The 12,202-nt window shown below is 45.6% G+C and overlaps 1 protein-coding gene across 1 annotated transcript in view; it reads left to right on the forward strand.

The window, feature by feature from the left end:
• Window positions 1-307: 307 nt before the first annotated feature.
• Window positions 308-12,202, forward strand: part of MCM9 (minichromosome maintenance 9 homologous recombination repair factor) — a 50,364-nt gene continuing 38,469 nt past the window's right edge. Inside the window, exons 1-5 of the mRNA XM_052781224.1 lie at window positions 308-338; window positions 1,224-1,543; window positions 5,503-5,819; window positions 7,848-7,929; window positions 8,873-9,073. Of these exons, the coding sequence (XP_052637184.1) occupies window positions 1,231-1,543; window positions 5,503-5,819; window positions 7,848-7,929; window positions 8,873-9,073 (913 nt within the window). The 5' untranslated portion in view covers window positions 308-338; window positions 1,224-1,230. The remainder of the gene's footprint in view (window positions 339-1,223; window positions 1,544-5,502; window positions 5,820-7,847; window positions 7,930-8,872; window positions 9,074-12,202) is intronic.

Genomic DNA, 12,202 nt, shown 5'->3' on the forward strand with positions numbered 1-12,202 from the left:
CTCCTCTCCCCGCAGGGCACCCGGCCGCCGCACTGCTCGGCGGGGAGCCGGGCCCGCCGCCCCTCAGCTGCTCCCGGCGGGGGGACCGGCCCTCCCGCAGCCGCTGAGGTACCTGAGAGAAGGGCCCCAAGCCCGCCCGGGCCCGACCCCGCGGGCTGGCGGCTCGGCGGCCGCTCTCCGCCCCACCGCCCCGCTCGGCAGGCGCGGGGCCCGGGCGTGGAGCGGCGCGGAGGGGGCGGGGACGGAGTCGCTTCTCCTGCCGGGTGAGGGAGCTGCGGCGGCGGCCGGAGGAGCGGCGGCGGCCGGAGGAGCGGCGGCGGCGGCGGCCCGCGCTGCAGGTACCGAGCGAGAGCGGGACGGCCGCGGAGAGCCTGCCCGCCTCCGCCTGGCAGGGACGGGGGCGGTCCCGCACACACGCTCCGGCGGGGCCGCCGGTGCGGGCGCTGGGAGCGCAGCCGCGGCCCGCGCTGCCCGGAGGCGAAGCGGGAGGGGACGCGCCCGGGGCAGCGCGTTCCGCAGGCGGGCGGCCGGCCGGCCGAGGCCCGCCCCCGTCTCGCCGCCTTCAAAACTTGCCGTGCTGGCGGCGGCCGGGGCGGGAAGGCCTGGCTCCGCGCTGCGGAGAGCCTGCCGCCGCCCGAGGCGGAGCGGAGCGGGACAAGCTGCCGCCGCCGGCTCCCCTCACCGCCCGCCGAGGAAGCGAGGGAACGGGTCGCCGGGCGGTTTCCACTTTCTGGCATTAAAGGCGAGCCCCGCCCGCTCCCCGCCACCCTGTCTGCCAGCCTGCCCGGGGTGGGTGACTGACTGACTGACGGGAGGCGGGGCGGGGGTGACTGACGGACGCGGGGCGGGGCTGATTGGCTGGGCTGGGCGGGGTGGGGCGGGGCGGTTGGTTGGCGGGAGCCGTCTGTGAGAAGCGGCGGGCGGCGTGTGGCGGTGCGAACCCAGCGGCTGCCGCCGCCGCCATCCCGCCGGGCTAGCCGGCCGGCTGGGCTGTCGGTCTGTCGGTCTGTCGGTCTGTCGGTCTGTCGGTCTGTCGGTCCGCGTTGTAACGAGGTGCCGTTTGCCCAAGCTCATGAAGCCGCGCACGCGCCAGCCCCGCCCTCCTCTCGCCTGGCTCCCGTGATGGGCTTTTCTGAGTGAAAAAATAAGTTTTCCGGCTGGCGTGTGAACTTACCAGAAGGCCTGGCTTCCTAACCGCTTTACCTCACCGGCTTGCCTTGTAGGCGCAACATGGTGCTGAGCGCGGATCAGGTGAACCTCATCGGGCAGGTGTTCGAGTCCTACGTGCTGGAGCACCACAGGGACGACATCCTGGGCATCCTGAGGGAGGCCGACAGTGAGGCGCACTATCCCGTCGTCGTCGACGCCTTGACGCTCTTTGAGACCAACATGGAGATCGGGGAGTATTTCAATGCTTTCCCCAGCGAGGTCCTCCCGATTTTCGACAGCGCGCTGCGCCGGGCCGCCCTGGCAGCGCTGCAGGCCGCCGCCGCCGCCCCTCCACAGCTCAGCGTGAAGCAGAACCTCCACGTCAGGGTCTCAGGTGAGCGGCGGGGCGGGGGCGGCAGCAAGGCACCCCGGGGGCATCTCCCAGTCAGCGTTGCCAAATTTCCTTACTCCGTGCCAAACTGTTGGAGCGTCATGGGAAGAAGCAAGTTTAATTCTTGCCGCTTCAGTGTTTGAACCAATAGCGAATGGCTGGCGTTTATTAAACAGAAAAGAACACGTGCAAGCACATGGAGTTGCGTAGACCAACCTGGAAAAAAGCTCTGGCCATCCATGATGGCGTGCGTGTCATGGTTGGCATTTGTTGCTGGGTCAGGACTTACACCAAAGCCTTTCCGTGGGGAAAAGACTCCTCAAATCAGCAGTTGGTCTCACGTTATTTCTCTTGTTAGTCAGGTCTAAAGAAAAAGAAGAAGTTTTAGGGGAAGGTACGTAGTTCGTAGATTTTCTTGCAGGTTGACTTCCTTACCGTGTCAGTTGGCTCATGGTCTTTGTTGGCTCCAGCCATCTCCCAGAAGAGGCAAAGTCTACATTTTTAATTGTCTTGTAACAATTTAATCTGAAATTTTCAAATTTTATGCTTAACTAATTGTTATAAAATTACTTGTTACAAAATTGGAACAAACTATTGGAAGGCATGATCGTTAATAGAGGATTTTGTCCTTTTTTTCACTGCAAGTTGATACACCATTATTCCTTATTACTAGGAAATTTTTAGTAGCTTTGGGGTGTGGTAAGTGTGGAGTGCAGGTTCTGGGGTTAAAATGCCTATTTTGCCTATTGTGGGGAACTGGGGTCAGCGGTGGCACAGTCCCTTCTGGTCATTTCTGATTGTAACTCTTTGGAGCTGTCTAGTCTGCAAAGCCAGGAGCTGGTGACCTGTGTTTCCCTCCTCTGCCCCATGCCGGAGTGGTTTATGATCATTTAGTCTTGGCAGCTTGAACTTGGATGAATCACAGTTGTTAAACAGACCTGTGTTTCACACCAGTAAATTTCATTAAAAATATTGTCATTAGAACACATACATCAGAAATATAATTAGCCTGTGGCTTTCAAAATGCTATTCTGTCAAGGTTTTCAGGAAAAAAAAAAAAAAAAAAGGCTTGCTACCTGTTTAGGTGTTGTGATGTTTGTATACAACTGCTGAGTATGTGGTGTACAAGGATGGCCGCTGTGTGGTACTAAAATTTGAAATGTCTGGCATCTCCCTGTACCTATGCAAGTAGGAGTGAATTAAAACTTTTTCCCCAGTGTTCTAGGATGCATTTCCCCCAATGCATTTGCATCAATCACAGCTTCAGCATGAGAACAGGGTTATTTTTATTCCAAGTATAATTATTTTATAAGCTACCAGGAGGTATTGGAAGGAGTAGAGCAAGGGGTAGATATTTGCTGTGTGAGTAGCTGCATCTTTAAGACATTCCTGCTCCTATTATCAGCCTGTTGCTGGAGCTGACCATTCCTCCCACAGTGATGTTTTGTCTGCATATTCTCTAATCAACATCGGCAAAATTAGCCACATTTGATCAAATAGTTTTAATAACTTATAAAAGCAAATCTGATCATTGATTGAAGAAGTTAGTTGTCAGACTCACAAATTACTCCATCACTAAACTGGAGGGAAACTGATGAAGAGCAGGGGCTGGTTATCCTTGCGTGGTCCAGCTGGATTAAAAGAACATCTGTCCATGTAGTTTGGTTTATGTTCTGTACCACCAAAAGGCTGGCTACTGAAGAAACAAAAAACAATAAGCTAAATGATCTGCAGGGATTTTTCCACCCACATTTTCCCATGATCCTGTTACCTTTTAAGTGAATACTGGGTTCTGATTGCCTTCAGGATTCTCATCTTGGAGTGCCGCTTCCCATTCCCACATCAAATGGGAATGAGGAGGAGGTGCACTCTTCTCTGTGGGAGTGGCAGGCAACTGCCTGGAGTGGGGCCGAAGGAATCTGCGTGTCAGGCTTGGACTGAAGTGAGGAAAAGTGGTTTTGCTTATGCTAGGTATAAGAATGTAATCTTGGCACGCTCATAGCAACATGGACAGGGCATCTAAGAGTTCAAAGAAGGATTCAGGGAGTGTGAATATGCAGTGATTAATAATGGGTGATTACCCCGGGTTCACTGAAGAAAGTAAGAGATGAAGTTCTTTATCTGAATTGTAGCATTGTAGGAATTTGATTGTATAACTTCTCCTTTTGCTACAAATCCATTAAAAGATTTTTCCTTACTTCCCATTAGCCTGAGCACTGCTGTGTCTGCTACTGATGGCCAAGCTGCTTCTAATAGTTCAGTTTTACACATTATTACTAATACAGTAAAGCTGATTCAGAGAGGCGCATACTCAGTTAAAGAGTTTGTCAAGCAGTCTAATATGATCAGAATGAAGGCTCTTTTTTCCCTGTCCGGACTCTTGTCTCTTCAATATTCACAGAGATGATCATATCATACATACATTCTGACAACAGTGCTGCAGCTCTCTCTAGTGTAAGATGTGTTGTATTTTGCAAAGGTTGTTGAGCTGCACCAATACCGAGCTGGGAAAAAAAGATGCCCAAAAAGTTGGAAAAATAATGGATTTTATCTTTTTTTTTGCCTGAACTGAATAGAAATGCAAATCTGTGGGAGAAAAAGAATTTTCAACAGGTTTGATAGAATATGTAAATAGCTTTGTTACAGTCAACCAGAAAAATTTGTTTGCAGTTCTACCTAATACTTTATTTTGTTTCCAGATTATTTAATTCCTTTCTACTTTACTCTTTTTTTTACTTTATCCTTTTACCTTTTAAAATTACCTTAATATTTTTAAATATTTTCTTTAAACAAAAGCAAAAGGTCAAATACTTTGCTTAAAAGCATCAAAACAGAATGTTTCAGCATGTGTGAAATAAAGCATTTGGTTTTGAAAACGCTGAAATAAATATATGATGTCTTTTTTTTTAGCAGCCAAAGCTACTAAAAGGATTTGACCTAAATGCACAAATAGTTTTCATCCCCTTAGAAACATCATTTTCCAGCAGATTTATTATTTTACATCTCTGTTTCCTAGCTCTGTTTTGGAAGTAAAGCTAAGAAATTATTTTAAGAGCAGATAATCTCTTTTTAAGTTGATAATTATTAGTATGTTGTAGTTCATGTACTAACTTCTGAAGAGGCATTATTTTGATGCTATCCTCAGATGTGCATTTCAGAGACCATTTACTTTTATAAAGACTTTGTAGGCTCTTGAAGTAGATTAATCTTCTTGAGGATCTCAGCTGCTGTGGTGCTAAGTGATGGCCACACGGGTGAACGCTGGAGTGGGATCAGTACACCACAGAACTGGCTGTCGGGGTGGAATTAAAGGAGAGCAAATGTCATGAAAATGTTCTGTCACTATTCATTTGAACATACAAGTGAATTTGCTTTGGTTGTGTTCATAGCCTCTTTATATTCTTTTTATGCCATCTTCCTTGTGCTTGAAGTTTACTGGTAGGCAATGTGGATTTAAGGTCAAATGCTCACAGACTATGAATTTTAAATTTGCTTAGACTCGAGAATTCACATAAGATTAGGAGTTACACTTGTTTAGCTGTGGGAATAACACAGAACCACAATTAAGTAGCAAAACTAAAATTTTGTAATTCAGATAAACCAGTTGCAGAATAAATGGCATTTGCCAAAAGATCATTTGAATTAATAAATAGATCTGAGAACATCAGGATCTATTTCCATGAAAGGAAAGTGTTCATGACTATTCAGCCCTTGGCAAGAGTAGGAGAGTAAAATGGCTACATTTTCTGTTAGTGCTCAGTGTCTGATGATTTTCACTATTTGAGGCCAGTGAATCAGATTTATGGTACAACAGATGAATTGTTGAATCACATTTATGAAACAGTAATAACAATGGCTACTGTTAATATGTCTGGCATTTTTTCTAATCTTTCTGTTTAACTGCATTGTAGGTCCATGTTTTATATGCATAGCCTTATGCTGCACGTATTTTTGTTTAACAGGTTTGCCTGTTTGCCCAGAGCTGACTCGAGAGCATATTCCTAAAACCAGGGATGTGGGTCACTTTTTGTCTGTTACTGGAACTGTCATACGTACCAGTTTGGTGAAAGTTTTGGAGTTTGAACGGAGTTACATCTGCAATAAGTGCAAGCATGTGTTTGTTGTCAAGGCTGACTTTGAACAGTACTACGCATTCTGTCGTCCATCAGCCTGTCTTAATGAAGAAGGCTGCAACTCAACCAAGTTCACGTGTCTCTCTGGAACAACCTCTTCTCCTACCTGCTGCAGAGACTACCAAGAAATAAAAATTCAGGAACAGGTAAAAAAAAAAAAACAAACCAAACCATGGAGAAAAAGGGGAAGGTATTAAGGTATAGATGTCCCAAGTATTAAAGAAGGCATTTGGGGGCTTAATTTCCTGCTGGAATAAGGTAACTGCTAATTTTAGTGAGACTGTTCATGCGTACGTCAGAATTAAGTGTATCCCATTTTCATTGATACGTTTTACATGCCAAGGTAAGTGGAAAAGTTTTACAGATTCTACTGTTGTTTAAAACAAATGCCTGAGAAGACTAAAACAAATGCCTGAGAAGACTAAAACAAGCCAGACAGCCTGTTAGTCAGAGATTTCCAGTCAAAGAGTTAAAAATTTAGGCTCATGTTGACTCAATTTCCACTATTAGGTAACTCCATTCAATATTGTACAAAACACCTGGGGTCAGTGCACAGATGAAACTCCCGTGTTGGATCCTTACAATACCAAGTGTGCGTTGTTTCTCTAAGCGCTTACTGTACATGATGCTGATGTTTAACACTGCTTCTAAGGACTAAAGCTAGCCCAGTGGTGGCCAAGGCCAGCTGTAGCAGTGCAGTATGGTCAATACATGGTGTCTACAAATGTCTGTTCCCTTCAGTCAATATTGAATTCAACAATTGTTGAATACGTGATCCTTACAGAATTTGCATTTGTTTCTTCTGAAGGTAGCCCTGGGTGGAAGTACAGCTAAGCTGGAGGAGTAAGAAACAATTGGGCCTCTTTTTACGGTAGCGCATAACTAAGACAAAACTGGCACAGGAAAATCTACACTGTATGAAAATTGAGAATAAGTAGGGTGTATTGCAGGCAATGTTTCTGTGTTTATTTATATGTTCAGTGTCTTTTTAATAAATCTTTTCTAAGATATCCTCAGTTATTTCAGGGTTTTGATTTTATAAATTAAGAGGATGGTGGTGCCAATCTACATGGAAGATGTATGAAAACAGAAATGTATGATATTAGAAATGAAGCTCTTAAATGTTGCAGGTTCATATAATGACTGTTTCTGACATATGGTTTCTGTAGGTTTTTTTTTTTTGTTTTACTGTGTGACACACAGATCTCTATGATGGGAAGGATTTTCAGCAGCATAAGCTTATTAAACACAGTAAAGTTAAACCAGGAATGAATTTCACTTGTGTTTCCTACTGAGCTCTGCAAGTAACTGTATGTGCCACCAGTATTGACAGTGATGTGAACTGCCTGTGGCCATTTAGATAATACACAAGGGTAAATTAACCTTCCTAGGCACTAGAGAGTGAATAAATCTAGAATTCTAGCATGTATGACCTGTGCTGCAGAATGAAAAGGTACTTCTGATTGTTGTGCTTGTGCAGTGGATATTCTAAAAACTATTGCGAGCTTTAAGTGTAATGGAAAGATTGCTGGTTGGAAATAGACTGTGACGAGTTTGCATAGACTTTGCCCTGGAGAAAAGAAAAAGAATTACAGGAGTTACTGGCACATTTGTCAATATACATTTGTCTGGTTGTCTGTGAATTGGTTTTTTTTCCTGTTGTTGATTTAATCCTTGACACCTAGGTGTAAACTTCTATGTCAACCTGTCAAATTATGGTTAAATACCAGAAAAATATAGAGAATAATCTTTCAGTATATACTTCAGTGAAGGATTATCTAACCCATGGACATGCTTCAGTACCCAAAGTAAACTTTGCATATTGAAGAAGTATCTAAAAATATCTCATATTATTAAAAAAAAAAAATCAGCTCTTTCAAATGACCTTTTTTAGTGAGCTTTCTTCAGCAAGATATTGAAATCACACAGTACCTCCCAGGATTGAGCACTTTCAGCTGATTTAATACCCAGTCCTGTTTCCATTAATATCAGCATTAAACTTCCATTATTAAGTTCATGGCAGCAGTGGCATGCTCACTGTCTAAGTTTTGTGAGTAGCAGCAAGGACTGACCTCAGTTCCAGGAAACGAATGTAGGTCCTTAAGCCAGAGCAGCTATAAATGGCTTTTGAAAGGTGCAGTTCTTAAGAAGTGCTTTTCCTTCCTGTCTCTTAGGTTCAAAGACTGTCTGTTGGAAGCATCCCTCGTTGCATGGTGGTTGTTCTGGAAGATGACTTAGTGGACAGTTGCAAGTCTGGTAAGGATACAGCATATATCACATATGTTTGTACCACAAGCATTTTTATTTTTCCATTTGAGATGAATCTTTGCCAAGTAAGCTGTCAGTGCCGAGGGCTTGTTAAATGAGATATGTTCATCTGTCACATTGCTGTTTCAGCTTGGACGTTAGCATGGCAGTTGAGGACTATTCTAGAAAATGTCATACATCCTCATGTTACATCTTGACTGTTTGACAGATCAGTTTCAATAAGTAAGGTGTTGTGACGTACAGAAAGTATATTAAATCTTGTTAGTGTGGGAACACCAAACCTCCTGAGGAAATTGGTCCACACCACCACACAGCGTGTAGTGCCCCTCTGAAGGTTCAGAGAGCTAGGTAGCCTGACCTCCTATCTAAAGAGAGCTGCAGGTGGAAAAGCTACTTGGCATTCAGAAAGGAAGCTAATTGGCAGGAGGATGTATGAAGAATGGACTAAAAATTCTCAGATAGGCACATCTCCACAAGAAATTAATTTCTGGTTGTACTTTCTGAGAAGAACGCTATAGCCAGAATGTTAATGAGTGATTCTGGAATTCATCACAAAAGTTATCAGAAGTCAAATAAGTTTTGACTAAATTTTTTGTATAGCAAATCTAATTGAAAGAAGAGCTTCTACACTTTACTGTCAATTCCTCTTGTCTAAAAGAGGAAACAAGCAGAGGTATACCTTTAAGAATTCATTTACCTTAAACAGAAGTAGAAAGACATAGCAACTTCCTACCATAGACATAAGCAATCTACTTAATGTTTGTTTTAGACTTCCAGTAACTGCAGGAGGTTTGCTTTTTGTTGTTGGGTTTTTTAACCTTATTAACTGTAACACAGGATCTCAATTGCATTATTATGCGTTACAGCTAACTGACACGTCTGCATATCTCAAGTCAGATGTTACTTGATTAATTTTTGTTGTTACCTCCAGGAGATGACATCACAGTGTATGGAGTGGTAATGCAGAGGTGGAAACCTTTCCATGAGGGTGCACGCTGTGACTTGGAGCTTGTTCTGAAAGCCAACTATGTTAAAGTAAACAATGAGCAGCTAGCAGGGGTTGTAACTGATGAAGAAGTCCGCAAGGAATTTGAAGACTTCTGGGAAAAGCATAGGAATGATCCATTAGCAGGTTAGTAGTTGAAAGCTTTTAAGTAGGACACGAGTGGATAGAGATGAAATCAGGAGTGAGAGAATACAGTGACTGAAAACATTTTTCCCCCATTATTCTATCCCACCACTCATTCATCAAATAATATATTTTTCCCAGTACAAGAATATGAAATTCTTACTTTAATATTACTGGGGAGAAAAGTACCAAACATACTGCATTGATCTTCCTTCTTTTGAGCTTTCTAGTCAAGTGTTTTGTGGAACATTCATTAACAAGAAATCATAGAATCATAGAATCATTTAGGTTGGAAAAGACCTTTAAGATCATTGAGTCCAACCATCAACCATGCCCACTAAACCATTTCCTGAAGTGCCTTGTCTATGCACTTTTTGAATACTTCCAGGGATGGTGACCCAACCACTTCCCTGGGCAGCCTGTTCCAATGCCTGACAACCCTTTCAGTAAAGAAATTCTTCCTAATATCCAACCTAAATCTCCCTTGCCACAACTTGAGGCCATATCCTCTTGTCCTGTCTCCAGCCACCTGACAGAAAAGACCAGCACCCACCTCACTACAGCCCCCTTTCAGGTAGTTGTAGAGAGCGATAAGGTCTCCCCTCAGCCTCCTTTTCTCCAGGCTGAACAACCCCAGTTCCCTCAGCCGCTCCTCATAAGACTTGTGCTCCAGGCCCCTCACCAACTTGGTTGCCCTTCTCTGGACACGCTCCAGCACCTCCATGTCTTTCCTGTAGTGAGGGGCCCAAAACTGAACACAGGACTCGAGGTGCGGCCTCACCAGTGCTGAGTACAGGGGGACAGTCCCTTCCCTGCTCCTGCTGGCCACGCTATTTCTGATGCAGGCCAGGATGCCATTGTCCTTCTTGGCCACCCGGGCACACTGCTGGCTCATATTCAGCCGGCTGTCAGCCAGCACCCCCAGGTCTTTCTCTGCCGGGCGGCTTTCCAGCCACTCTTCCCCAAGCCTGTAGCGCTGCATGGGGTTGTTGTGACCCAAGTGCAGGACCCGGCACTCAGCCTTGTTGAACTTCATACAATTGGCCTCGGCCCATCGATCCAGCCTGTCCAGATCCCTCTGTAGAGCCTTCCTACCCTTGAGCAGATCAACCCTCCCTCCCAACTTGATGTCATCTGCAAACTTGCTGAGGGTGCACTTGATCCCCTCATCCAGATCATCGATAAAGATATTAAACAGAACTGGCCTCAATACTGAGCCCTGGGGAACAGCACTTGTGACCTGCCACCAACTGGATTTAACTCCATTCACCACAACCCTCTGGGCTCGGCCATCCAGCCAGTTTTTTACCCAGCAAAGAGTACACTTGTCTAAGCCATGAGACGCCAGCTTCTCAAGGAGTATGCCACAAGAGACAGTGTCAAAGGCCTTACTGAAGTCCAGGTAGACAACATCCACAACCTTTCCCTCATCCACTAGGTGGGTCACCTGGTCATAGAAGGAGATCAGGTTGGTCAAGCAGGACCTGCCTTTCATGAACCCATGCTGGCTGGGCCTGATCCCCTGGTTGTCCTGCACATGCCACGTGAGCGCACTCAAGATGAACGGTTCCATAATCTTCCCCGGTACCAAGGTCAGGCTGACAGGCCCGTAGTTCCCTGGATCCTCCCTCTGACCCTTCTTGTAAACGGGTGTCACATTGACAAGCCTCCAGTTGTCTGAGACCTCCCCTGTTGACCAGGATTGCTGATAAATGATGGAGAGTGGCTTGGCAAGCTCCTCCGCCAGCTCCCTCAGTACTCTTGGATGGATCCCATCTGGTCCCATAGACTTGTGAGTGTCCAGACGGCATAGTAGGTCACTAACTATTTCCTCCTGGATTATGGGGGCTATATTCTGCTCTCCATTCTTGCCTTCCAGCTCAGGGGGCAGAGTACCCTGAGGATAACTGGTCTCACTATTAAAGACTGAGGCAAAAGCGGCATTAAGTACCTCAGCCTTTTCCTCATCTCTGGTGGCAATGTTTCCCTCTGTATCCAATAAGGGATAGATATTCTCCTTCGCTCTCTTTTTATTGTTAACATATTTGTAAAAATGTTTTTTGTTGTCTCTTACAATAGTGGCCAGATTGAGTTCTAGCTGAGCTTTTGCCTTTCAAATTTCCTCTCTGCATGACCTAACAAGATCCCTGTACTCTTCCTGAGTTGCCTGCCCTTTCTTCCAGAGATGATAAACTCTCCTTTTTTTCTTGAGTCCTAGCAAAAGATCCCTGTTTAGCCAGGCTGGTCATCTTCCTCGGCGGTTTGTCTTGTGGTACATGGGAATACCATGGTCCTGAGCCATTAAGATTTCCTTCTTGAAGAATGTCCAGCCTTCCTGGACCCCTTTGCCCTTCAGGACTGTCTCCTAAGGGACTCTCTCAACCAGTGTCCTGAAAAGGCCAAAGTTTGCCCTCTAGAAGTCCATAGTGGTGGTTTTGCTGACCACCTTCCTTGCCTCACCAAAACTTGAGAATTCTATCATTTCATGGTCGCTAAGCCTGAGACGGCCTCCGACCATTACACCTCCCACCAGTCCTTCCCTGTTTGTAAACAGTAGGTCTAGCAAGGCTCCTCCCCTGGTAGGCTCACCTACCAGCTGTGTCACGAAGTTATCTTCCACACACTCCAGGAACCTCCTAGACTGCTTGCTCTCTGATGAGAAATAATATAAGTTATCAAGGGAAAAAAGAAAAGCATTTTATAATCAAGAAAGAAGAAGCATACCTCTTAGAAGAAATAGTGCAGACCAGATCAGCTTTTAGTCAGCATAGCTGTTGCCTCTGGGGCAAGGGATCTGACTCACTGTCTCTGCATCCCAAATTAAGCTGTGACTCGCACATCTCATCTTTAACCAAACTCTTGGATGCCTAGACCCTTGATTTAGGTGCTGTGGAGCATCCTATCAAATATGGAGAGAGTCTCCCAATTCACAGTGGCTTCCAGAACAGCCAGAGTGTTTAGTACACTGGGTCCTAAACTTAACCATAGTCTGCAGTCAACCACCTAGGAATTAGCAGAGCTGTGTCTGGAACTCTGTCCCTCTCCATAATCTGAGTGCCTCCTCCTGAACCACGTGGAAGCTCAATGGACTCTTCAGGATCTCTGTCACTGAACTGTCTCAGGCTAACACTC

Source organism: Harpia harpyja, chromosome 3 (genome assembly GCF_026419915.1).
Source record: "Harpia harpyja isolate bHarHar1 chromosome 3, bHarHar1 primary haplotype, whole genome shotgun sequence".
Lineage (NCBI taxonomy): Eukaryota > Metazoa > Chordata > Aves > Accipitriformes > Accipitridae > Harpia > Harpia harpyja.